The 26,900-nt window shown below is 38.6% G+C and overlaps 1 protein-coding gene across 1 annotated transcript in view; it reads left to right on the top strand.

Moving 5' to 3' along the window:
• The window catches only part of cntn5 (contactin 5), a gene marked incomplete at its 3' end in the record, with an annotated part of 94,000 nt that overhangs the window by 19,304 nt on the left and 47,796 nt on the right, over positions 1–26,900 (top strand). The window contains exons 3-6 of the mRNA XM_080502406.1: positions 3,877–4,000; positions 4,113–4,288; positions 17,850–17,945; positions 22,776–22,979. Coding sequence (XP_080358532.1) covers positions 3,877–4,000; positions 4,113–4,288; positions 17,850–17,945; positions 22,776–22,979 — 600 coding nt within the window. The remainder of the gene's footprint in view (positions 1–3,876; positions 4,001–4,112; positions 4,289–17,849; positions 17,946–22,775; positions 22,980–26,900) is intronic.

Raw genomic sequence — 26,900 nt, 5'->3', positions numbered from 1 at the left:
AACGTGAAATGAAACAACTGTGAGGTTAAATGAACAATTTTCAGCTTAGTTCGAAGGTATTTAAGTGTACATTTATTCCACATTATGGGAATTATAGTCATTTTAAATGCAACCTTCTCTTCAGGAGACAGAATGAGATTTTAAAAACACAACGTGAAGTGTTCATAAAGTTTACATTTAGTATCAATTTTTTCAGCATCTGACTGCATGTCATCTGCGACCTACATACATCAACATCTTGGGCACTATTCGTCTGGTCTTCGACAATATCCAGCATCCGTTTCTAATATTTTAAGCTTGTCAGCAGCAGAAACCTTACGGTGTTCTTGGGAATATAAATAATTTCATCTCTCTTCATGATTCATTCCCGGTGCTAAGTGGGACAGATGCAGGGTACTGACGTTGTTGAGTGGCTGTATCGATGGACAGAGAGCTATGTAAATAAAATGAAGACACCTGGCGTTTTCTCATTTGCTTTTAAGTGTAGTACTGTGTGGTTTTGCTTGTTATGCACAGCAAGGTTCACAACATGGTATTGATTAATTTTCCTCCGGTGATTATGACTTTACTTCGAAAGGTTTGTATTTTCCTCCCGAAAAGCGGAGACTAGTGAGAGTATATCAACACCACAGGAGAAACGATTATCATTTTCTCATTCTTAATTGTGACAGGCACTCAGATTGAATCATCTGCATTGTTTTTTTTGTTGTTTGTTTTGTTTAGTTTTTTTGTTTAAACAGGTAACACCACATCAAATGCAACCATATCTAAGTGCTCAATGCAGTCTCAAGCAAAAAAAAACAAAACCTGAACATTTCTGCCCTGGGGTTATAATTGTCAAAAATGTATTATCTCGCTGAGTATTTTGTTGAGCTCAATATTGTAGTTATTGTTTGGTTGTTTGTATTTATTTCTTTTTATCTTAAATTCTGAAATGCACTATCGTGAAGAAACCTTAGCCACTAAGTGCATCACTCCTGTATTAACAGCAGGCTGGATCAAAGAGCGGAGTACTCTGGAAAAAGAAAAAAGAAAGAAACTGAAGAGAATTGCAACAGCAGAAAACACTACATGAGAGAACATCGATGTGTGGGCACAATTGTGCCGGGGATACTTCTACATAAGAGCCACTTTAAATCACCAAGAATATCTGAGACATAAGGCTCGGGTGCATTCATACTACATGTTAAATGCAAATACACAAATAATGTTCTAGATGTGCTTCAGCAATTTGTGTTTGCAGTGCAGGGTGGCAAAGCACCCTGTCATGTAGACGATCTTTGAAAGTGGTTGTTCTAACTTTTCTTTAAGGTATGGATATTCTTAATTGTTCCAGACATGTGAAAATATATACAAAATAATCTGTTAGAATAACGAATGGGATCTTTTAAGAAAATGCCTACACACAAAATAAATATTCTATATGCAAGTATTCACACACCAATCTCAACATACATATTTGTATACATCCATACATACAACACATATATGTGATTCAACATGTCTGAAAAAAGGAAGCAGGTATGTATCAATCGTGACCCAGTGTCACATCCAGGCAGTGTCCAGAACCGATGTGCCAATAGTTAGACCAGAATCCTTTGTCAAAGTAGAATATAATCCAAAACCGAGTACCAAACCATGAAAAAACATAATTGACTACACTTCTGATAGCAATGTAATTCGGAAAATGTGTAAATGTGAAACATTATGATTGCAAAATAGTGCATATGTCAGCAATATTTGCACAAATCTTGCAAAAGTTCACCCATTGTTATCGAGCAACTGACTGGAAGTTATGCAAAGAAATCACATTGATGAAGACAAGAAAACGTCCTGGAAATTATCCTACCTGCCTAAATTACTGAAGAAGGCAGCACCCAGTGTAGAACCACTTCTCTTGTATGAAGAACCAGAAAATGCTCTTCACGTTATTCATGGTATTTTGTGTTTTGTTCCGAGAATTTGAATCCTGAATGGTATTTCGCAGTCATGATATCTGGCTTATGAGTTACAGCTTTATTATAGTTCCTGTTTGAAGGGTAGATAAATATAACAAAACAAACTTAACTAGTTCTATCCTAAATGTTAACATATTGAGTAGATTAATCTGTTGGGAGGCGATAGTTTAGAACCATTCCAGGAGAAACATGTAGTTTTCTAACCGGAAATGATGTTTCCTTGAAAGGTGGCCTCAGATTCACAGGGTTTTCTCTGCAGACAAAGCAATGTTTGATCCCGTTCAGTTCATATCAGAACAATGAAAAGACATACAATCTAGCGTGATTTGTATCGCTAGATTCAACAATATAGCAAATTTTATGAGGAAGGCAGTGTTTGTAATGTGCAGCTATCTCTACACATTCCATAGCCAGAGCTATTGCCAGCCCCTTATAAGGTATTTTCCTATTTCTATGTGAGCCACATGAACGCTACACTCTCCAAACCCTGAAAAAGAAAAAATGGCAGCATTCCCTTTGTACACAACATACACACTTTTGAAGGCCAATTGTGCCTTAAAGTAGGATCCTGAGTGCTCCAGGTATAACAGTTCTATACTTTGGGGATCTCTTATGAAGTAAGTAAGCTCAAATGTGACACTAAAGTGGTGTTTCTTTTCTTGTACGCAGCAATTGTAAACTTGAGTTAATAGCTCAGTTTGCCCATTTGTAATTAAGAAGTTGAAGAAAACGAGTCCACAAACCTGAAATAAGCATTCAATGCATGATGTTAGATGTTTTACATTGACTTCTATCTTAAATGAAGGATATTTGAATGACAAAACGAAAACAGTCAAAACTGCTGTTTCATTATATCATGTATCGCCACTGAATACTGTGGCAGTGCACAGAGATGAGAGCAACAAGCAGTAAATATTTGTTGAACAGAATTTACCAGTGTCTGGATTGCAGATGGTTTTTGTGGCTGACATTTTTACCATAGGCTTGTTTTATGCCTTGTAATTTTCCTTGCAGAGCTTGTTATTTAAAATAAACACACAAAAAACAGAACAATGGTAAACACAGCTTGGAGGAGCTGAGAGAGTAAAGAGGAACTGTGTGGCAACATTCCCTCCCATGACAAATAAAAAATGTCCTATCTTCTGTTCAATGGGTGGGTCATGGAATTATTCACTAAAAGGACAAACGGATCTCTGCGAGGAGATGATGGATAATACTATCTTACTAATGCTATCTCTCCCCTGCTGTGGTTGTTTACTGCAGGGTACTCTTGTTTGAACGTGTATGCTTTATAATGGAATGTGAATCCACGTCAAAGTGGGGATCAGACCTCAGAGATAGCAAACTAACGTACACTCCCCAAACTGTATGTGCAAACCTGGACAAGAACTATTGGTGTGAATTCCGGACTCTCACTTCCTGCTTTTGGCAAGAATTATGAAGTAACAAGGAGATGGTTTAAGGGTTGAGTCTTAAGGTGTGACATTTCAGCAAGGCTTTTTTTACCACATGAATCACATCCAATAAGAGTAACTGTATGATTATAGCGATCCCTTCCTAACTTGAGAGGTTATTATATCTCCTTTGGAAAAACAACAGCTTCCAGCAGGTTTTCTCGTTTTAACACATCTCACTTTGAGTATCGAGCAGGCAGATCAGTGACACAATCTATCACAGGAGTGTTGTCACCTGTCAGAAAGTCTATTTTCTGCCATGTAGACATAGCGACAATCATATTTTGTTGTTTATAACTCAATTTCATTGACGAGCTTGTGACTTCTTTTCTTTCTCTTTCTGTGTCATGCTCGAGTCAAACTGGGAAATAATAGAAAAAGTAATTGAATAGGAAAGCTGAGTGGTGCTCCTGTTGTGATAATTACAATCATCCTCGTCTTTATTTCCTTTTCTCGTCTTATAGAAAGTGAAGAACTTGGGCCTGTGTTTATCCAAGAGCCAGATGATGCGATATTTCCTTTGGATTCTGATGAAAAGAAAGTGGTGATGCACTGTGAGGCACGAGGGAATCCACCACCCACATACAGGTATGGCATATATTTGTCTCTCTCCTAATTGCAGTTCACGTTCCACAGCTCATTAGCTTGTCATTCATCACAAAGATAATAAAACATTTCTCTTCTCCATGTTTTTTTTCAGTTGGTACATCAATGGCACAGAAGTGGATCCAGAGGCAGATTATCGCTACAGCTTAATTGACGGGAACCTAATTATTACTAATGCAAGTGAAATAATTGACAATGGGAAGTACCAATGTAAAGCAGAAAACAGCTTTGGGACTGTCCTAAGTCGAGATGCTCTGTTACAGTTTGCATGTAAGTAAACCTTTTAATTTAATTACATTTTTTATTCCACCTTGTTCAATGTTACTCTCCTGTTATTTGACATGATCTGATACACTAGTCTCCAGCATGGAGTTCTGTATATGTACATTGGAACAAATTCAACATTACCACGTGCACACATTTTTATTTCATAAGGCACATTGGGTGAAAAAAACTTAGCTCTCGTGTGAATCAAATAATTAGCTTCGAGCTTTTTGCCTGTTTGAGTCAAAATAAACCTATTTGGTTAGAGGGGTAAATAAACACTATGCTGCGTACAGTAAGGTTTTGTTGCAGAATGCTGTTCTCACTAGCTCTATCTGATACTGTTTAGTTGCACTGCTAACAGCGTATATGCCCTCAAATATTGCGTCTCAGCGGTAAATGTGAGGAAAAAGCCCCCCACACACACACACATACACACATCCAACTCTCCACCCCCACCACCACCACCAGTAATCCCCAGGACAACCTGCAAAACATCATCACAGGCAAAGGCAACACACAGAGAAAGAGCCGGGGTAGTATGCTCAGAGGAAAATGCATTGTTGGTGTACTTTACTGTTTCCTCAGGTGCAATGACCATAATAGCCTTACTGGCATGTCCACAGGGATCGTGGCATTCTCAGGCACTGAGTCGTTACTGGAAAGAAAACTGCATGGTCTCATGTGTTATGTCATTAAGAAAAATACTAAGTGAAGCAAATGGCGACATAGAGAGGGTGTAGAGATGGACAGCTTTCCAAAATATGGAATATAGGAAAACATATATTGGAACATGTGTTACTACACACACACACACACACACACACACACACACACACGAGTCCATACCAATTAACTGCATTGTTTATGTTTAGTTCTGTTTTTAATTGTGTTTGAAAACATCAGAAATTAGTTCAGCCTTGAGCATATGCAGCTGTTACTGTCGGGAGACACTTTTTTCCCAAATGGCCCTCCATGACTTTTATTTGTGAATGTTATTATAAGGTATTTTGTGTTCAATCTCTTCCTAGCTTTGACAATTGTTCTTAGGCCCATTTACACAACAACGTTTTCAAGTGAAAATGCAAAACTTTCCGAGTGTTTTGTGAGCTTGTTAATTTACCAGAATAATGTTTTTTAAATCTACTTTGAATAAAATGTATTACTTCTGCACCGGGATTACACCAATACACAAAAACAAAATGATTACCACTCATTTCCACCAATTTCTACACCGCAACGCCCAAATTGATCACACCAAATTGATATAAACAAAACAGAATTTGTAGCTATCAAACTGTGTTCATATATAAAACTGTGCCGCTCACTACAAGGTGTCATGCTTACTTACTTACATTCACCGGGTGATCGTCCACGTCGGCACCAATGACACCGACACCAGTCGGCCCCAGTCGGAGCAGCTCAAAGCAGATTTTAAAAAACTTTTTTCTTACCTGGATGGCTGTGGTAAGTCCGTTTTTATCAGCGGGCCCATCCCCACTTACTTCCACAGTGACGAACGCTATTCCAGACTTTTTGCGTTGAACTCTTGGCTCCGGGACTCCTGCTCAGCGCTCAAGATTAATTTTATAGACAATTTTAACCTGTTCTGGAACCGCTCTGTGTTTTATCGGGATGATGGACTCCATCCGAATGAGGTGGGCAACTCCGTTTTAACAGGTAACATCCACAACGCCGTCCAATCAACCCCAGGTGATTGACTCCCTGCAGGCCACGCCCACTCCCTCCACTCCCCGCCCTTCCTCACAGAAACTCAGGACACTGTCCAGCCCATTCCCACAGTCACCACCAGGAGACCCTTCAAATCCAGGACTTTTAGCAGACCACAAACTCTCATTCCTTTAAATCGTCACACTGAACACACACCCAGCACCAACATTAAAATGGCTGTTTTAAATATCCGCTCTCTTTTAAACAAAACTTTTATCATTAATGACTTGATTTTAGATAATAACTTAGACTGCCTCCTACTCACTGAGACATGGCTTGACACTGATGCACCAGTTGTTCTTACCGAGGCCTCCCCACCTAATTTTAACTTTTTATTCTCTATCAGGGATGGAAAGAGAGGAGGAGGAACTGCGTCCATCACTAAAGAGAAACTTTGCACATCCAAAGTGACTTTTAACAGCTTTACGTCCTTTGAATATCACGCTTTTATTTTTTGCAGTCCCCCCATCCTCTCTTTAATTATATACAGGCCTCCCCATCATTCAAGCAGTTTTATCGCTGAATTTTCTGAATTTTTAACTATTATCCACACTAAATTTGAACGAATTTTAATCACTGGTGATTTTAACATACACATGGATAGCCACTCGGACTCATTGTCCAGAGAATTTTTAACTCTCCTCCAATGTCTGGATTTTAAACAACACGTCACACAGCCGACTCACAACAGAGGCCACACCCTGGACCTGGTCATTTCTTATGGCCTGGCCATTGGTGTGACCTCTGTTGTTGACCTGGCTGTGTCCGACCACTTTTGTGTGTTTTTTAATGTCACCAGTTTTAAGCAGCAGGAGGCCCCGGTCAGAACGGTGAGGAAACGCTACATAACTTCTGAGGTGGCTGATAATTTTATAAAGATTTTAGAGAATATCCCAGCTGAGGTTTTACCCGCTCCATGTGATTTTATTGTTGACGATTTTAACAGTAAATTAAAGTCAACTCTAGACCTGGTGGCTCCAATTACTACAAGAATCCTTAATAAATCCAAACCACCAGCACCATGGAAAAACAGGGAAACTCACCAATACAAAATAAACTGCAGGATTGCCGAACGGAGGTGGAGAAAATCAAAACTTATGGTTCATTATCACATTTTCCGGGCCCACCTCAAAGCCTACAATAGAATAGTCAGACACTCAAGATTTTCATATTTCTCAAAACTCATCAGTGACAACAAAAATAACCCCAAACTCCTCTTCTCCACCTTCGACTTTTTAACAAACACCAATTTTAATAAAAACTCGCTCCCCTTTCCCTCCTTTTGCGAGGATTATGCCCACCACCTCAGAAGCAAAATAAATGACATCAGATCCAGTCTTTTACCTTTACAAACTGTACCTTTTAACTCACCTGGACTGGTGTCTTCACCAGAGGAATCACTGGACTGTTTTGCTCTGGTTGATGCAGGAACACTTGGTCGAGTTTTCTCCCAAGTGAAACCAACAACCTGCCTTTTAGATCCGATTCCTACCTCACTTTTTAAGTCATTTTATGGGTTCTTTGAGGAACAGCTTTTATACATGGTCAACTGCTCTCTTCAGACGGGTGTTTTCCCCGCCGCCTTTAAAACGGCGGTGGTGAGGCCCCTTCTGAAGAAGAGCAGTCTAGACCCCAAGGTTCTTAATAACTATCGCCCTGTATCCAACTTACCATTTTTTAGCAAAATTTTAGAAAAAATAGTTTTTAATCAATTAAATACATTTTTACTTACAAATAACATTTTAGAGAAGCATCAATCTGGTTTTAGGAAGAACCACAGCACAGAGACAGCCCTTTTAAAGATTTTAAATGACATCAGGCACAATCAAGACTCCCAACAACTCACAGTCTTGATTTTATTGGATCTTAGCGCTGCTTTCGACACTATTGATCATTGTATTTTACTTGACAGACTTAGAAATCTGGTCGGCATCTCTGGTAATGTTTTTAATTGGTTCAGTTCTTATCTCACAGATCGACGCTTCTTTGTAAGTTTGGATACACGTTCCTCAGGTACCCATGAAATCCACTATGGGGTTCCCCAGGGGTCGATCTTAGGCCCAATCCTTTTTAATTTATACATGCTGCCACTAGGGGATGTCATCAGGAGACACGGTGTCAGCTTCCACAGCTATGCTGACGACACACAGCTGTATGTGGCCGTGTCTCCTGATGACACAAGGCCGATTGATGCCCTTTTTAACTGTATTTTAGATATCAAGTCATGGATGGCAGCAAATTTCCTCCAGCTCAACCAGGACAAAACAGAGATTTTAGTTGTAGGTCCTGAACACCAGAGAGAGAAACTTTTACCAAAACTGCTAGATTTTAACTCATCTTCATTTATAAAGAACCTGGGCGTAACTTTTGACTCTGAGCTTAATTTTATCTCACACATCAAAAATGTCACAAAGACTGGTTTTTATCATCTGAAGAATATAGCCAGAGTCCGCCCATTTCTCTCTCAGGCAAACGCGGAGGTGCTAATGCATGCTTTTATCTCTTGTCGAATTGACTATTGTAACGCCCTGCTCTCTGGTCTCCCCAAGAAAACTTTAGCACCACTACAACTCCTACAAAACTCTGCCGCACGAGTGCTGACGAGGACCAGAGGGCGGGCCCACATCACGCCTATTTTAAAATTGCTGCATTGGCTCCCCGTTCGCTTCAGGATCGATTTTAAGGTTCTTTTACTAGTTTTTAAGTGTCTTAATGGTTTTGCACCCTCTTATTTATCCGAACTACTTTTATCATATCAACCCTCGCGGGCCCTGAGGTCCTCCGGCACCGGCCTTTTAATTGTCCCTCAAACGAGGACCAAGACTCACGGGGAGGCTGCGTTCAGCTCCTATGGCCCCCGTTTGTGGAACAGCCTGCCGGGGAACCTCAGGGCTGCAGAGTCCATTGAGGTTTTTAAAAAAGGGTTAAAAACTCACCTTTTTAATCAGGCTTTTAACTGATTTTATACATGTATGTGTGTATATAGTTATGTATTTGATCAATGTATTTATCTACTTCTATTTATTTATTTCAGATAATTATCTAATTTTCTTTTTTATCTCCAGTGGTTCCTCTAGGGGGCGCTACACTGGTGGTGGCCGGTTTTTGCCACTGGTGGAGCCGTCCCATGGGTTTCCCTGCCCGGGCACCTGGCAGGTCCCCCGCGTATGCGGTGGGATTGGCTTGTCTGCCCGGTTGGGGGGGGATCTGTGGGGCGGCGCCCCCTGTGGTCGGAAGTTGTGCCGCCCCCAGTGTGGACGGCCCAAATATGTCCCTTTCCTCACCTTAGTCCTCAGTGTCCTGCCATGTCTCCATATCACTCGGCATGTCTTCACCTATGATGTGTGTCTGCATGTATGCGTGTGTGTTCACCTGCTTTTTATTCATCTATTTTATCTTTGCACTGTTTTTAATTTTTGTGGAAGCACTTTGTGTTGCTTAATGTATAAAAAGTGCTATAGAAATAAAGATTATTATTATATTATTATTATTATTACTGTTTCCACTTCTCACAGGTTCTATTTATGGACTTTTTTTTTTTTTTATAAAAAGTTTGATATTATTTACAAAAAAAAAGTCCAGTACTCATTTAAACATAAGCCAAAATGTACTGGCAAGATGACATACCCAGATGGTAAACCACAGATTTCAAAAAAAATTGCTGCTGGTTTGTTTGTGAAGAATGCAAGCCACACTTCAACACGTCTCTTCATCTGTCCTTTGAAAGGGAATCTCAAGCATGTGAAAATACGTGCTGTAAAACTCACTGGAAAGTGGGCAATGTTAAATGTTAAAGTCTCAAGATAAAAACGTGGGGATCTCTTTGTTGTTTGGCATAAATACTGTGCATTGGCTCAGCATTGTTATGCTCATCCAATTCATACTGACATTATGCACAATCCCCTCTTCAGTTTGTGACCAACTTTGTGAGTCACTGCAGTGTTTTGTATTGCCCCTGCCCGTGTATTGTAATTTTGATCATAAAGTTTGCTTTACACTACTTTGATCAACATGTGCATGTCTTCAGTATTTTGAGGTTCAGTCCTGAAATAAATAGGACCTAAATTAGATATCTCTCCCTCTCTCTCTCTCTCTCTCTCTCTCTCTCTCTCTCTCTGTCTATCTCACTGTCTGTCTCTCTCTCTCTCTCTCTCTCTCTCTCTCTCTCTCTCTGTATTTACTGGAACGTCTGTATGACATTCTTAACAATTGCTTGCATTGCAACCAGGTTGAGCACAAAAGCCCAGTTGGCAACCTCTCATGCCCCATTTAAAAACATCTCCCAAGGTGGAACTTTTGGGAAATGGTCCAACTCCATGGAAAAGGGGAGGAAACGCAACTCTTCTAAAATGCTGCTACTGCATGTGCACCACAACCATAGTGAATAGTTCTTCTACACATTCACAAGTAGACAGACAATGTTTCAAGAACACTGCAGTGCAATCACAAAGGTTTTCTGAAATGAAAATGCAAAAATGATGCATTTTCACTTGAAATAATGTTGTGTAAACAGGTCCTCGGGTTGTAGAGCTTGTTATCGATCAGTCTCTATATTAGTGGTATGATTGCCCACGAAACCCCAAATTGCTCCGAATGGACGACTTTGTATCAATAAACATCAGCGTGCACTGAGAAAGAAATTACAGTAGGTTGCAGTAAGAATGAACCTCACCTCAGCTGTCTGAGATAAATTCCTAATCAGTTCTTTTTGTTCACATTAGCTGTTTGTAATTCTTTCAGCATGCCCCGAAGGAAGCTTTACAATTAAATTGAGTGCGTGAAGCATATTAAATTGGAGCAGATGGTATGTTGTGGGCCACGTTTGGTTGACCGGCAGGTGCGTCCAGTGAAATGATGGCAACCTGTCAGCAGCAGCCAAGTCACCTTTGCACAAAATTGGATTTTCTACTTTCAAACACACAGGTCTGTTAGTTTCCTGACATTGGAGAAGTATCAGGCAGTAATGTAGAAAAATCCAGCACTGACAGATTGAGTCATGGGCACAGTGTTAGAGCAGAAATAGCTTTTAATCGCCCATATAGCTATGTATTATTATGCAGCTCTTTCTCCCAAATCACTTAATTTCCTCACATTGTGGTACAGTAGCAGATGTTTGGTGGCCTGGAGGATAAAAACAAAATTTTAGGGATATCAATATCTCTGACTGAACGTATGGCTCTCTGAGTTGTGCTGTTGAATATGAAACAAATCCCACATATCATCTTCTTGTACTCTTTGCAGTTAAAGAAACACTTTATATTAACGATGGATCGTTATACTCTGTTGTTTTTGTGTTGTGGCTCTGTAGTAACAAACAGTCTGTCTGCTAGTAAGCATGTGTCGTGGATTGACTGTAGGGAGAAATTCATGTCCTTGCATGTTTGTATTTTGCTTGTTTAATGGGTTTTTCTTGTATTGTGTCACTTTGATTGAGTGAGCATTTTTGCATTCCTCATAGTCTTGAATTCACCATACAGTAATCCTGTTATTGATATATTTTATTTCTGTCATGATAGTAAAAGAACAATCAATGAGGTACAATATAACAACAATCAATAGGTATAACGTCAAAACTTTGTTGGTTTTTGGTTTTGTGAAAAGCATAGGTGGAAGTCAGCAAAAGCCAAAGGAATCGCTTGCAAAGACATAGATGGAAATTTTGACTTTTCAATTTCAAGGTCCAAGCAGTTTATTAATCTATATTGTACTATTTATTAGGCACCCTGAAGACCCTTTGCCCAATTATATACACCGAAAATTAATTTGCAAAGTAAAAATGATTAAAAAAAAATCACCTAATTATTCTCGTTTAGATGGCAGCAATCACATTTCTGTGACCAATTCATGTTTTTTTTTTTGTTTTTGTTTGTTTTACATTAGAATTTGTTATTTTTCAGCTGGTTACTTTTTCCTTTATCCATTTTGCTGCAGTACAATTAAATGCCCTTTTTTTTTAATGTTCATCATCCTTCACTGAAATGAAATCTAATGTAATATGAACGTCTGCACATTTTCCACCTCTACTTAAGGTAGAAGCTCAAAGCCGTTTCAGCCAACCTGCTTCTGTGTGTGGGACCTTCGTGCACATGCAGTGACACAGACAGCACAATTTAAGGGATCAAAATTCCCCACTCAGAACACTTTCAGGATGTGTCAGTTGTTCTCAGCCTTGTTCTGCATTATCAGACATAATTAGCATCTGAAATTTAATTATTAGAACAGCTACCATAATTTAATTGTCTTGCTTATCTGCCAATACGTATTCTCAGCCCTCGGTCTAGCACACTCAATTAAAAATACAAATAAACACAAATAAAGCGTTGCATGTTTTTTGGAGCATTTTTCAAAATCACCACCCAGACTGTCATGCTGACGTTGATTTTGTAAATAAGCTTAACTCGACGTGAGAGCTCAGTAGTCATTGCAGCCTCATGAGCTTTTCTAAGCCCCATGTAGAGAATCCGCCTAGTCATTTCATCACATAAAAAGATTTTTTTCCGCCTTTAATTTTTTCATCCTTAGCTCTGAAGCCATATATTTGCTACTTTCTCAGCAGTGCAATCCTCTTTAAAAAAGCAACCCTTCAAAAGGCTAGCCACAGAAACAAAAGACAAAGCCTGAAGCAGTACCCATTTGAATATAGAAACCTCCCTTGCTCTTTCAGAATATCAAATGGTAGGTATTTATCACTCAGCATGGAGCTCAACTTTCCTTCCCTTTTCATGTCAGCACAGATCATTTTCGTGCAATGGCACAGTGGCTGATTGCTTTACTTGGTCCAGATGTATGTGGGAAATTCTTTACATCATCAGTGAGCATTTTGATGGGGTAATTGCATGCTTTATTTAGTTGAAACAAATTGGTGAGTATTTGACTTGTGCGATGAAGGTAATGTACATTAAGATGTCAGATGGGAAACTTTATTCTCCCAATTACAAACTGTAGTTGCTATAGTATCAAGCAGAGTGTGCAAAACTGCAGAGATACACAACTTGACCAGAAAGCAGTTTCTAATTTTCTTATATATATTACAGATTCAAGTTTACTTTAGGTCATGTGCAAAATGCTGGTGCCTAACAGGGAATACATAATTGTATTTGGGGAAAACATTTAATATTTTCAGTGTACTGTGGTGGAGCACTTTTGTTGAGTTGGGGTGAAAAGCCACCACAATATTGTGCATCTGTGAGATAATTCTCATAGTTACCCATAATACCAGTGTTATGTATCTGCAGGGTTTTCACTAATACTTCTGAAACTGTGTTATAATTTGCTGATGATAGAGATACCCATTAATCCATCAATTCAACTTCTATACCCACCCTATCATAGGTGACTTCAGGCAAAAAGCAGAGTACACCATGGACCACTCACTAGTTAATCACACTGCGTCCACAGTAATGGGTAGAAACCACCACAAGTAGGTCTTTAGATTGTGAGGAAGAAGCTGGAGTACCTGGAGAAAACCCTTGCATGAACTGGACAAATTGTTTTTCTGTCAGTCTTCTCAGTGTGAAGCGAACTATGTTTCCTTGAAAGGTATTTCATATTATTTATCAGGTTTACCAAAATGGCTCAGGTTGACTGTCAGAATTTTGAAATGACACGTCGGTGCCGGATTCCATGGGGCCCCATTGTCCAGAGTAGGGATGGTCTGCTTTAGTAAGTCTTATTTATACTCGAACCACCGACACTACTGTGCACCTCCAACAGCCTTGAAAGCTTCAGGATACTACTGCATCCCACAGTGCGCATAGGGCAATGCATAGCATTTATCTATGTGTATCAGCTACCGAAACTGGTATCGTGTCGCTGCATCCCGAGTCCAGAGTGTTGTTATGTTGAGCTTGTATGAAAACAATCCTTGTCCATGTGAGGAATCAGGGGAGAGTTGGAGGAGACCAGCAAGAGTGCACGAGGAAAGGTTGTTTCAAGGCTCTCAATATTCCATCCGCTGGTCATGTACTCTGTTCCAAAGATGTTTCAGTTGGATGCCCCCCCCCCCCACCTCCCACCCCTTCGCTCTCTCTCCTTTTGTTTTTGAAATTCTGAGCCGCTGAACTCACACTTGGGCTGCTTTTCAGCCGTGACTTTGAAGGCAGCAGGCAGAAAGGAGGCCTCTGATCTTTCTCCCCAAAGACTTCTTCTCTCCCTGCAGCTGAGTCTTTGGCTGAGGCGCAGGTATCGAGCCGCTCGGAGCTGGTACAGTGGTAATAAAATTAACGGGACGCTTTGATTCGAGCGTCGGAAGGTCTGTGCACACACACCACTCCGAGATGTTCGACGCTATCAGTAGTTAATGCCCATTGATTGAATTCATGCTGACCTTGAAATAACTCATTTACATTGAGCACCTGCTCCGCTGCTTGCTGCAAATTTCATCACCACATTTCTATATTTTAAACATTTATAGGAACATATGTTGACTTGTAATTGTTTTTGAGGAAGCTTTCATGACCGAGCTGTTTTTACATTATTCAAAAGCCATTAATATTGATTCAGTTGCATAACTGTAGTTTGCAAAGTCAATTGATAGGGTAGTTAAAAATGTTATTTGATTACATAACATCTGCACATCTTCAACAATAGGTAACAAAGTCTATTTAGCATGTGTTTGTTGGTTTCACATGCAGTGCACTGATCCAGTTGTTTTACACCACAATCAAAAGTTTACTGTACAGGAGGTGGCTTTCTCATTTCTCTCCGATGACCAATGTTGCAGCAGTCCGAGACATAAAATAGATAATTTCCCATGTGTCTGGAGATGTTTCCGAAGAAAGACTTCCCCCATCACTGGATGTTTTCAACAAGTGCAATGTGCCTCTTAAACTGGATTTACTGTAGACTCGCTTCTTTGCGAGCGACAGGAGTTTTATGAATACATTTTAAGCATTTAAGAAATGCATTATGTAGGATATTACATTTATAATTTATTAAATTCTGCAAGCTTTCCAAGAAATCTAGTTTCCCGAATCAGTAGCGTTGTAGACTAATGGAAGAGAAGGGACCATCCAAACAAACTCTCATTTAGTCAGTGCCAAATACAACAGTCATGGTCAGAATTTACTGGTGTGCTTTTTTGTCTTGTATGTGTTGTTTACAGACAAATACCATGCACTTGACTCAGCCTGTTTTATCAAATAATGAAAAATGTGCATAGATTATTTATTGTCTTCTTACTAATTAAAGCCGTTTATCAAAGACGATGTACTATTTATGTTGGATTTTCAAAGATAGGAAAATACGGAGAAAGAAGCCACCCACTTTAATTTTTTGACAAAAACAAAAAGAAATGACAAAACTGGCACCGGCTTCTGGTGAATCAGTAGTGAACAGAGTCACAATCATTGACTTTCTATCCCTCGTCAGTTGGCTCATTGGTAGCGGAAATAAATTCACCTGAGTTACACATACCAAATGTGCCAGTGCAGCAGTCCAAGAAAACTGAAAGACGAACACTGACATGGCGGCCAGCATTTAAACGCATCACAATATGGACAAGCAAGTTGACTCCAACAGAAACATCTGAATTAGCAGTCAACTGTGTGTGGAATCAGTTTCGTGGCCAAAGGTTCAATCAATCATAGTTCATTTTAAGTAACACTGGGCAGCAAGAAAAGAAATCGACAATCATGAGCATTTAGGATTTTTTTTTTTGAGCTTTGTGTATTGCTGTTCCAACACTACTGACTGTCAGGAGCTGATAAACTGTCTGCTCACTGCTCGATCTGGCTTGTTTTAAGCACAGGAAATAGGGACCTTGGCAAACTGATTTGTGGTGTGGATTGAACGCTTGCAAATCCAAGTTGTAGGACAGACTACTCTCAGGGATGATTCCGCCGAGAAAGGTGAAGCATAACACATGAAATATTTGTTTGGCACTGTTTCATCTTGCGACATTGGGCTAGCTTTTTTTTTTTTTTTTTTTTTTTACCAGGGTTTTACTGTTTCTTTCAATGATTGAAATAAGTTTCAACCACTTGTATATTTTCTTTTTATCACTTCATGGTCAACCCCATTGAACACTACATGGTCAATGGGGTTCATATCAGGTTTGACAATTACAAGGCAGAAATAATTCAAAACAACTTTATTTACCACTCCTGAACGCAAGTTGGATGCCTGTGCAATGTATATCCATGTCTCTTCTATTCAGTTAAATTTAATTGAGGGTCGTCTTTGTATTGTTGTTTACAAATGTTTTTTGCATTTACATGCAATATTTTGAAAACTGTTTATATGGATACTGCAGAAACGCTGAAAACAATGTAGTTTGCGTGCGAGGCCATGGATTGGTGCTGTTGGTTGTTTTTAATAATTCAACTATACACACACAATATAACAATAGTGAATACACGTATGTACAGACGACCAACTTTGAAAGCTATTACGGATGACTCAACTATAAAACTACCAAGTCCTGGGAGAATATGGAATGGGAGTCATGGCCGACTATTAAGCATCTTCTCATGCTTGTGCAGAAGAATCTGAGCATTTTTCAAAAAGTTCCACCTCGGGAGTCATTTTCAAAAAGTTGTATTTTCAATGGCTCCAAGCACCGTTGTCACCAACCAACACCTAAAACGCAAATACATTTTGCCATTCTCCCTTGAAAACGCTGTCATGCAAACAGAGCCTCAGGATCTAATAAACTGAAAATTCTTCATGTCAAAACTGGCATATTTTGTTCACACTCATGTGGAAGCTGATCTACCTATGAGGCACACTTAGAATCAGGCATGCACTATGACACATACTATTCATTTAATGCATTTACTTTCATGATATCATAATTCCCAAATTAAATAAAATACTGAGGAATTTATGTTAATTAGCAGAGCACAATGCAGTTTAGTACCTTTGACAATGCTTAATTCTTCATAGCTGTGTCATTTTTAACACATTTGAAAAGGTGTTAGTCACCTTAGAGATGCGACTGTTTTTGCACTGATTTTCCTCACCTGGTTCGACATCACAGTTTTTTTCCAACCATAATATATTTTATGTGTTGTACCTTAAACCCTGATTTTGTAATCCATCATCAACTATATTGTGTATTTTCTCCCAGCCAAATTTTGATACGTTTGATAATGTCCTCCACCGTCGGGTCCAACTCTATCACAGCTCATTTTGTGCCTGTGAGGACTTGTTGTTCCATCCGATTATTCCTTGGTGAATTCAAGCAAACGAACAGAAACATTTCCAAAAGGTCGGCAAGTGTAAACAAGGCTTAATGCACGCAAAACCCTCATTTATATAACTCAGATGTCACTCAGGGAGTCATTCTTAGTTGTTCACCTGCAAAACAAACAAACTATTTACATTTGCATGCAATTTAGAACCCTTTATACACAACCTTAGTAAATCAAACCCCAACACTCTGACATTAAACTGCATGTTGCATATTAAAGCAACTTAAAGCAAATGCAAGAGGTACATGACAATTTAGTGTCGCTTGGTGGGCAAAAAGGCATTTAAAAGGCTTTGATCAGTCTGTTGCTTGTTTGCTTGCTTGATCGATTGCTTGGTGGGTCAGTCAGACAGCTGAGTTAATTATTTAGTTAGTGTTTAGTTGGTCAATTTGCTGGTTGGTTGGCCAGCAGTCAGTTGGTCGGTAGGTGGGTGTGTTGGTCAGGTGGGCATTCGATTGGTTGGTTGTTCAGTCAGAGAGGTGTGTTGTCAGTAGGATAGTTATTGGGACGGTTTGTTGGTCGGATCGCTTGCTCACTGGTCTCAATAAAAAAAAAAAATACTGCTATTCTGCTGGAATTACACAAAGTTTATAGCTCTTTCTTCCTGACTTACTCAGATGAATTGTCTTTGCATTCTCTTCTAGATCTTGCTTCTTTCAGCCCGAAGGCCAGAGGTGGCATATCTGTGCGTGAAGGCCAAGGCGTGGTACTAATGTGCACCCCTCCTCCTCATTCACCAGGTAAGCGTTTAGATGCTCAGTCACTGGCAGAGAAAAATACATTTTCTCCTCTTCATTTCCTTTGGGATTGTCCATAAACTCATCACTGTTCATCACAATTTCCATCACAGCAGGTAATGTTTTTTATTACTGTGCCAAGCTGAATTATCACTTTCATTATTTATTTATGTGCAGTGTTTTGTTTGGAGTATTTTTATTTTTTTTTGAAGCCATCCACTCACTTCTCCATCCATCCATGCTGTTCAGATGATGACTGTGATAAGTCATGGTGACAACAGAGCCAAAACACAGATCCTCAGAGATCAAATTTGCTGGATCATTAGAAAAGGAAAGAAATGTTATCCAGCCAATTATTTCACATAGACAGTGCATAGGCAGCGTTTCTTTAATGGCATATTCGGACTATCCCTCTCTACAGTTGTCCTCTAATGCAAGCTCTTATATGAGCCATGAATCATCCAGGTTTTCTGTTTGCATCAGCTCTGTCATAAGCTACACTGCACCGCTGGGAGTGTAATCCAAGTGCTCTCCGGCACCCATGGATGCCATTTTCCATGTCATGATAGCAACCGGAGAGTGTTTGACAAGGCAGGTGATTTAAAAAAAAACAAAAAACAAAAAAACAATAATGTTGCATAATAACTGACTTACAGCGATGCATGAATGATCCTTAATGTTTTTGAATTGCATTGTTGATGTTATTGCAAAGGTAAGATGTAATTTTTCCCACACAGCAATTAATCAAATTGTATATGCAGCTCAAGTTTTTTTTTTTTTTTTTTGGGGGGGGGGCATTCTTCTCAAAATGGTCAGAAGTGTGATTGACAACTAATTAAAATCAAACACTGGGGATGATGTAGTGGAGTGATAGCAGCATAATGGAACTAGTGATTTTCTGTCATTTAAAATGTGATGCCATCTTGCTGTTGTAAGCTATAACATTAACCCACGTTTCAGTTGTACTGACACAATCTGAGACCCTTGTGTTGCATTGCTTGTATTACATCGACCAAGTGGATCAATAGGGAATATACAGTAAGTCATGAATATAATAAACCGAGTGGTGAAGGTGGACTCTAGAACAAGGAGTTCTCATTGTAATTTTCTTGTCTCTGTGAAGTTGCTGGATTAACTGTGACTAACCAATCGGTATTTATGAACCACAAGTGGAGAACTGAGTAAAGGTCAGATTAAAAAAAAAACTGACAAGAGTATTGCTTCTCTGAGAGTATATTTTCAATAACCACTCATCAATGGTTGTTTTTCGTTGGCTTACTCTTTGTATGTACATGGTAAAAAAAAAAAAAAGTGAATTAAAATAAATCAAAATTGATTAAAATGTAATTAGAGCGAGGTAGAAAGTACTTGATTAAATGTTCTTGATACATATCGCTGAAAGAAAATTAATTTTAATTCATACCAGGGATTGAGTCATTGAGCAGGTAAAGCCCATTTTCATCTTGAGTGGGCTGGGACATTAAAATAGTGCCATAATAACCTTTAAATGTAAACTATAATATTTTTTCTTTGTTGTCGCAGAAAATATACGTGATGAAAATTTATATATTTTGGAAAACCAAACAATTATTACTATGGAAAATGGAAAATCTTAAAATAAAGCAGATTTTTATGAAACTTTCTAAAGCAAAATACAGCATTAATACTACAAGCTTGAAGGGTCCCTCACCTTATCAATTCAGTATGTATAGCTTCATATAAAAGTTTTATTTCATTTTAAATAATTTTAAATGAATATAATAATATGTTTTGCTGTATTTGTACAAGCACAGGTATTTTACTAACCAGTCTATGTTACATTACTTTTTTTCACATAGCATTATTCCATTATCATAAATGGCAGGCCAGCCTCAAAAAGTTGTGGTGCCTTCATTTTGATGTCTATTTATAGATGTATTTTATATTTATTGATGTCATATTTACAGATTAGGCTCAAACATACAACACAGGTAGGATTATGATTTATTTCTTTGGCACTGTTTACATGAAATGAAAAATGATCCCAAACATTGAAAATTAAAAGGCACAGCCGATGCGTTCACAGCCGAGATGAATGCCTTGGAGAGTTGGAGCGTGTCACAATTGAAATTCACATTGTATGGAGAGCGATCAACAATGTTTGGGTTAAATTGTTGTGGGCGGATTCAAAGACATTAAAAATGCCACTTAAATTAGATTGGACTCATGAGTGAAAACAATTTGGAATCACTGAGACGTGAAAAGTTTATTATTTCCCATTTCATGGCTTTGATCAGTTTTTATATGCGTCTTGAGTAAATTGTGTTTTCTTTTTATGAAGCTAAAATGTGATGACCTTTGGTTGGAAAAAAAAAACCTGTTGCAAGGATTGTTTTTTTTTTAATTTAGAGCCAAGAAAACTGCAGTTTTTATTTTGTCATTATCTAGACAAGCTTTTATGTTTAAGAGTACAGTGTGTGCTGTTACCTTGTCTGAATAATAACTGTTTTATTCCGACCCATTTAGCCTCATTTTTTTTTTTTATGTAATTGACTAGCTCTCTCAGTATATTACACAAAAGAAGCCAACTTAACAAATCAATCTTTTGGCAAACTACTTTTGATCTTTTTTCTTTTTATTGCTCCGACAAACGTTGGTCCTAAATCAAGTGCTGGATTGAGTTCAAAGAAGTTCTCTAAGATCTCTGCATCCCCCTGTAACATCAAATCATCATTATTTACCACAAGGAGAAGAGGGTAATCCTTTTTTTATTATGGATTATGGATGCAGATCAAAGCATGATGAAATATCATTGGGGATGTTCAATACATACATTTATCCCTGTGATGCTACATTTATTAATGCAATGATTTATGGGGCTCTGTAGAATAAGTATGCGCAACAGTCACAAAGCCAACAGCATTCTGTCAAAGTCATTTTTCATCCATCTGTCCATCCATCCAATTTTCTTTCCTATTTGATATGTAAATAAAAACTGTTTATAAAGGCGTATCACATCACCTCCTCGGTGCTGCTGAGTCTGGCAGGGATCAGGAGATTACACCTGATATTGCCACCCACTATTAATCATGAATAAAATATAAAGGATTCCTCCTTGAAGCAAATATCTTTATAAACATTTAATGATGATTAGCTGTAAAGTCACAATGATTCTTTTCGCATGCTGTCTTACACAATAAGACTGTTATATGCTTCTTATGAACATGGTTTAATATGTTGTCTGATCATTTGTCAGATTTGAGCAAGTTATGAATGCGTTTGTCAAAATGCCACATATGATGGTGCTTAAAACCTTATTTACTTCCAGTTGCCACATTGTTGAGTGTCAGTGTCCTATAACTCAGGGGCATCAAACATATCAATTCAGGGGCCACATGCAGCCCAATATCAACTTGAGTGGGCCGGACTGGTGAAATAATAACCTTTAAATATAAACCTCATAGATTTTCTTTGTTGTTGAGTATAAATGATGAAAATGTCTGTTTTTTAATTGCTATGGAAACCGACTCAACATTAAACCAATTTTAATGAAAACCATGGTGCAAAATACAGTGAAACGTCCACAAAACGTCTCCTACACTATGGCTTTGCGGCATTTGTAATAGCAACAAGGGAATTATCTTAATGGCCACATCACCAATATCTCATCTTGGGTCTCAAGTGTTGTGTTGTGTTTTGTCTACTGCTGTTGCTGGATTGTGGCTTCTTGTGGGCCTATTTAGCATGTGGTCTTTACATTAGACACCCATGTAATAAACCACAATGAAGGCCTCACATAAATACTTGTACTGTCTTTTAAAAGTCACAGAATTAGAAAGGGAAAAAAAAAAACATTTTCAGATAACTTTTACAAAAATCGAAATTTCTGTGGACTTCAATGTGCACTCCTGAAGCTGTTATTAACGGGCATGGATGCAACAAAGTTTACTCGATAACAGAAAATGATACACCATTTTTTTCAGTGGTTTTAGTTCCACAGGTGAATTATAACTGTGAGGGTCCATCGCTTTTTTTTTCTTTTCTACATTTTCATCAGTTGAATAGCAAATTAATTAATTAATTAATTAACAAGCTCATCTCTTGCTGTAGTCGCGATGCCTTTAAATTACATTTCTATATGTATTAAGTAGCAATTTACACATTCAGCTGAATTATCCATAATTTTAACAGTGTTCCTTGTTTGATATGAGTTTGAACTGTGTGTGCAGAATGGAAATAATATCACAACATACATATAATACATATCTCCCTTTAACGAAGGGAATAGAATATAAGATGACACAGTGGTGTAGTGCTTGGCACCTCACAAGGAGAAAATCCTCAGTTTGAATCTCTGGGTTTTTCTCCAGTTTGCAACAAAAGTCGAGTTTAATTAGAGTCCTGTAAAATTCCCCCGACGTGTGAATGTAACTGTCCGTCTCTGTGTTTGTTCTGTGATGAACTGGTGGCCAGTCCAGGTCAGGATGCACCGTGACTTCACCTGGAGTCTGCAGGGATTGGCTGCAGCGTCCTGCAACCCCAAAGCAACAGGAAGTTGTATAAAAGATGGATGGATGGAGAGTAGAATAGAAATGGGCTTCAAATCTTCACCTTAAAAATAATCAAACTGTACAAGAGTATTTCACTGCTCCTCAGCAGGTTGTAGAATACAACTGAATAGGCATTTATTGGCAAAGAATACTACTTAGCGGCTCTAAAGTTGACGATTTTGAAATGTCAAAATTAAGCATGCTGATGATTTTGTGCACAGGTGACTTTTAGAAAGATCAAGTGTGTTTTTATAACGTGTGTGTGCTGCTCCCCTCTACTCTTTTTTTTTTTGTTTTCCTCCAGAGATCATCTACAGCTGGGTGTTTAATGAGTTCCCCTCATTTGTTGCTGAAGACAGTCGGCGCTTCATCTCCCAGGACACAGGAAACTTGTACATCTCCAAGGTGCAGCCCTCGGATGTAGGAAGCTACATTTGCCTGGTGAAGAACTCTGTGACCAACGCGAGGGTCCTCAGTCCGCCGACACCCCTGACACTGAAGACCGATGGTGAGCAGTTTATTGCTTATACCACAGAGAGCACAGTGTGTGTAGATGTGTGGATTTCTCAGTGATCTTTTGCTTTTCTCTCTCTCTCTCTCTCTCTCTCTCTGAACCTGTTTAGTGCTGATGAAACTCTAAAAGCAGGTTTTATGTTCTGCTGCTCCACATCCTAGAACATATACATCTGGAGAAATATTTTCAGATCAGATAGGTTAATAAATGCGGCACGCCTCGTGTTGGTGGAGGGCGTTTTGGATTCCACACACACCATAAATAGATAGTGAGCAATGCTTTAACATTAGTGCGGGGAGTTTTCTTTTGCTCACAATGTGCTTTGGTGAAACTGGCCATCAGGGAAATCATTTTCCTGCATAAAATTAACTGAATCAATGGCCCTTGCTGTGGATGGGATTTTGCTCTTTATACTAGCCTCTCAGGAGCCATGCTTCGGCGCTGTTTGTTGGATTCATGAGTGAATTTCACCTACAGGCTTTTCTTTTTTTATACATGTGACTACACAGAGAAATGTCCATCACTTCACGCAGGTGTCTGTCACTGTCAAGGTTTCAAAGCACCACTGGGATCGCATCCTCAGTGAAGCCACGAAATGGCCTCTGAGTCTCTGTTCCAAATGTTACAACACAAATTCACCTCTTAAGGATTACATTCCTTCCAGCAAGATTCTCCCTCTGTATTTGCATAACCTTGTCTGAAGTGGCCCCCCGAGACATACATAATACTTAGCGCATAACCGTGCTAAATTGGTTTGTGTTTCTCGCAAACCAAGATGCACAAGTGAGCGGGCATGTGGTCAGTCTGCTATCAGCATTTTAATGTGTTGTAGGCTCAGATAAACAAACACAAAGCTTTCATTCACTGTCTTCATCATACAGTAGAGCGGAGGAAAAGAGACTCTTTGCAGCATCCTTGCCTTCTGTTGCTATGATGCAAAATTCGGCTTTTCAAAGTAAATCTAATGACTTTCACTTTCTCAATCAGTCATCAGGTACCTTTTAAAGGGAAACTTTCTCCCTTAATATTATTCCACTCGGTATTGTGCTGCTCTGGAGTCACAGTGCTGCATCCAGAGACGCTGCACATGCTGATGCTATAGTAAGGGAGTTAAAAAATACCAAAAAAAAACGAAGCAAACAAACCTACGTTAATTGCGCAAAACAAAATGTAACAAAATTAAATCAATTAATTAAATTAATGCCTTATTTTTGAAAGCACTAGTTTTATTACATTATATTTTACAAAAATTGGGCTAGTTGATACATTTTGTGTCGTTGTTACATCTTACTCTAACAGGCCGCCACTGCTATTGTTTATCTACTTAAGCATGTACAGAAGAAATATTTACTATGGTCGTGGTGCGAATGCACAGTAGTAGCACTTCCTCTGTCCACCGCGAGTTGTAGCTTTTTCAAAAAATTCTCCCGTGGGAAACGTTTCCAGGAAGTTAGATTTTGAGTGGCTGCGAGCAACGTTGTCGTGTGAACGGACCCACTCCTAACACAGCAACAGTTGTTATCTTCACATGAAAATGTTGTGTTTGTTTGTTCTTCCTGAGGTCCTGCAGCATTTCACTGTGACAATACATTTCACATACTAGTATTTCTATCAAACTATGCAAAACACTCCTTAAAATATATCATATTGAGAATAACAGAAAATGTAAAAAAAAAAAAAAATCAACAAACAACCACAAAATGAAACAGACAATCACAAAGGCTCAGTCTGATTTCCAGCATCGAAGAAATAAACATTGTTACATAAGAAAAACATAGTTGCATAAAATAAGGCCTTGGTCTCACCTGCAACACAGCACGGCCTGATCCAATCTCCACATCTGGATGCCAAACATCAGATTTGTCCAGAAGCCATCATCATTGTGAAGGTGGTTGTGAAATGTGTAAAATTACACTGGCTCCCCTCACAGTTTTCACCTCAGTGTTGCTGTGCGCCCTTCAGTCATTGCAGTCGGACCAATTAGACGCTGCAGTCTGTGCCTCTGTAAACGTGAATGATTATGACGCAGCCGACAGTTCAAGCTGGATCTGAATGCAGCTCGCCGCCATCAGCTCCAGCAACCACTCTCTTAATCATAACAAGCATCTGGGCTCCATTACACCCAGCTGGAGGCCATTGATCATCACTTCATACTCCACCTTGAGCAGGACAGAGATGCACACTGAACACTGGATTTCAAACGGAGCTCATCCCACTTTTTGATCTATCAAAGGGCTCCAAAAGCTTTAAATTACAACACATGTACAGTACATGTTAGTTTATAATAAAAAAGCAGCTCCCCACAAAAATGACATCAATACTTTTTGTTTTTACTGAACGATTTCAGTGATTTCGAAGATTTTATCGTCCATCTGGCATCCATTACTTCTTACTGCCTCCGAGCTCCAGAATTATTGTTTTAGTAACTTCAAAACAAGCCTCAGAGCAGTTTTGTGTCCTACATCAGTTTAACGTGATCATGTTTACCTTTATTCTGCTTAGTGGGACCGGAGGCTCTCTTCACTGACAATCCATTGGAAATGTCATTTGTTTAGTTATTATGGGTCAACAGAATAATCTAATTAATTGTCAAACTAATTCTTAATATCCATCAGAATATTCGAGATTAGGCAAACCAGAATTATTGAGCTAATTTGTTCAATCTGTCTGCTTAGCATCATGTGAGAATAGAATACAGCAATAAAACTAGTGCATATGTCACTATTCACCTATAGCTGTTACATTGTGCATCTTTTTACAAAGTCATCCTGCCAGAAAACCTGACGGAAGTTAATACAAAATCATCACAAAATGAATGCAGGGCATTGTCGTGCTATTAAGAACACAAATTAATGATTAATTATGAACTTGTACTTGTACAATACTACAGCACCAGTGGTGTTATTACTTTTTCAGTCCCTTCTCTCTATCTCTCCCCACACTGGCAGTGACATTAATGAAACATTATGTTTGCCGGCAGATGTCATCTCCGCATGGGGATGTTTTCTCCACTGCACTCTAAACTATTATTGAATACCTTGGGCCCATAGACGCACTGAATGTCAACATGCTGTTTTTTTTTTTTGTTTGTTTTGTTTATTTTGTTGTTGTTTTTTTGTGATGTCCTTTACCCTGAACATACACATTGTAGAAAGCCTGCAATCTGCAAATACTGATCTTTCAGTCCGAACAAATTTAATTAAATGTAAAATTATTGCATTATCCATTATGCAACAATTGTAAAAGTGTCACATTCCCAACCTGTAGCATCTAATCATCACAGAAAAATCAATCTAAGGTAAATTAATAATGTAACATGATGCAAAGTCATATTTAGTGTAATGTTATTTATGTTCTCTGAATAAAACATGTCTGCATTGCCAATGCATTAGAGATGAAGATATGGAATCAGGACATCTTCCTCTCTGATCACTTCGGCTGTGTGTGACAGCACATTAAGAGTGGCTGAAAGCGGTCCAGCTGGATGAGATCAATTTTAAAAAAAGATGAAAAGATGGAGATGTCAGATTTTATTATTTAAGTGAGAAATTTAATACAATTCTCACAGTGGACTGTCTGAATCTTCAAAATATGTTGGCAAAGTGTCATAACTTGGCTGTTAAGTCATTTTTAATTAGCACTTTTGAACCTATTACTGAAAGAGAGAGCCAATTAAAAGTACTGATGTTATGAGTTTGGGCAACTTTCAGAACACATTTCATACTTTGAAATGGATTTCAAGAACAGAACACAACAGAAAAAGCAATAATATAATTACTAAGTTGAACATAGACTATAAAGTTGTAACTCAAGTGAGGCACTGTTTTAATACAGTCTAGACATTATTTGTTTCATTTCTATCAAGCCCACCCACTGAGACTGGATATAATATTGAATATACCATAGCAAGAGCCA

The sequence above is a fragment of the Blennius ocellaris genome, assembly GCF_963422515.1.
Source record: "Blennius ocellaris genome assembly, chromosome: 2".
Lineage (NCBI taxonomy): Eukaryota > Metazoa > Chordata > Actinopteri > Blenniiformes > Blenniidae > Blennius > Blennius ocellaris.
This window is presented reverse-complemented; position numbering and strand designations above follow the sequence as displayed.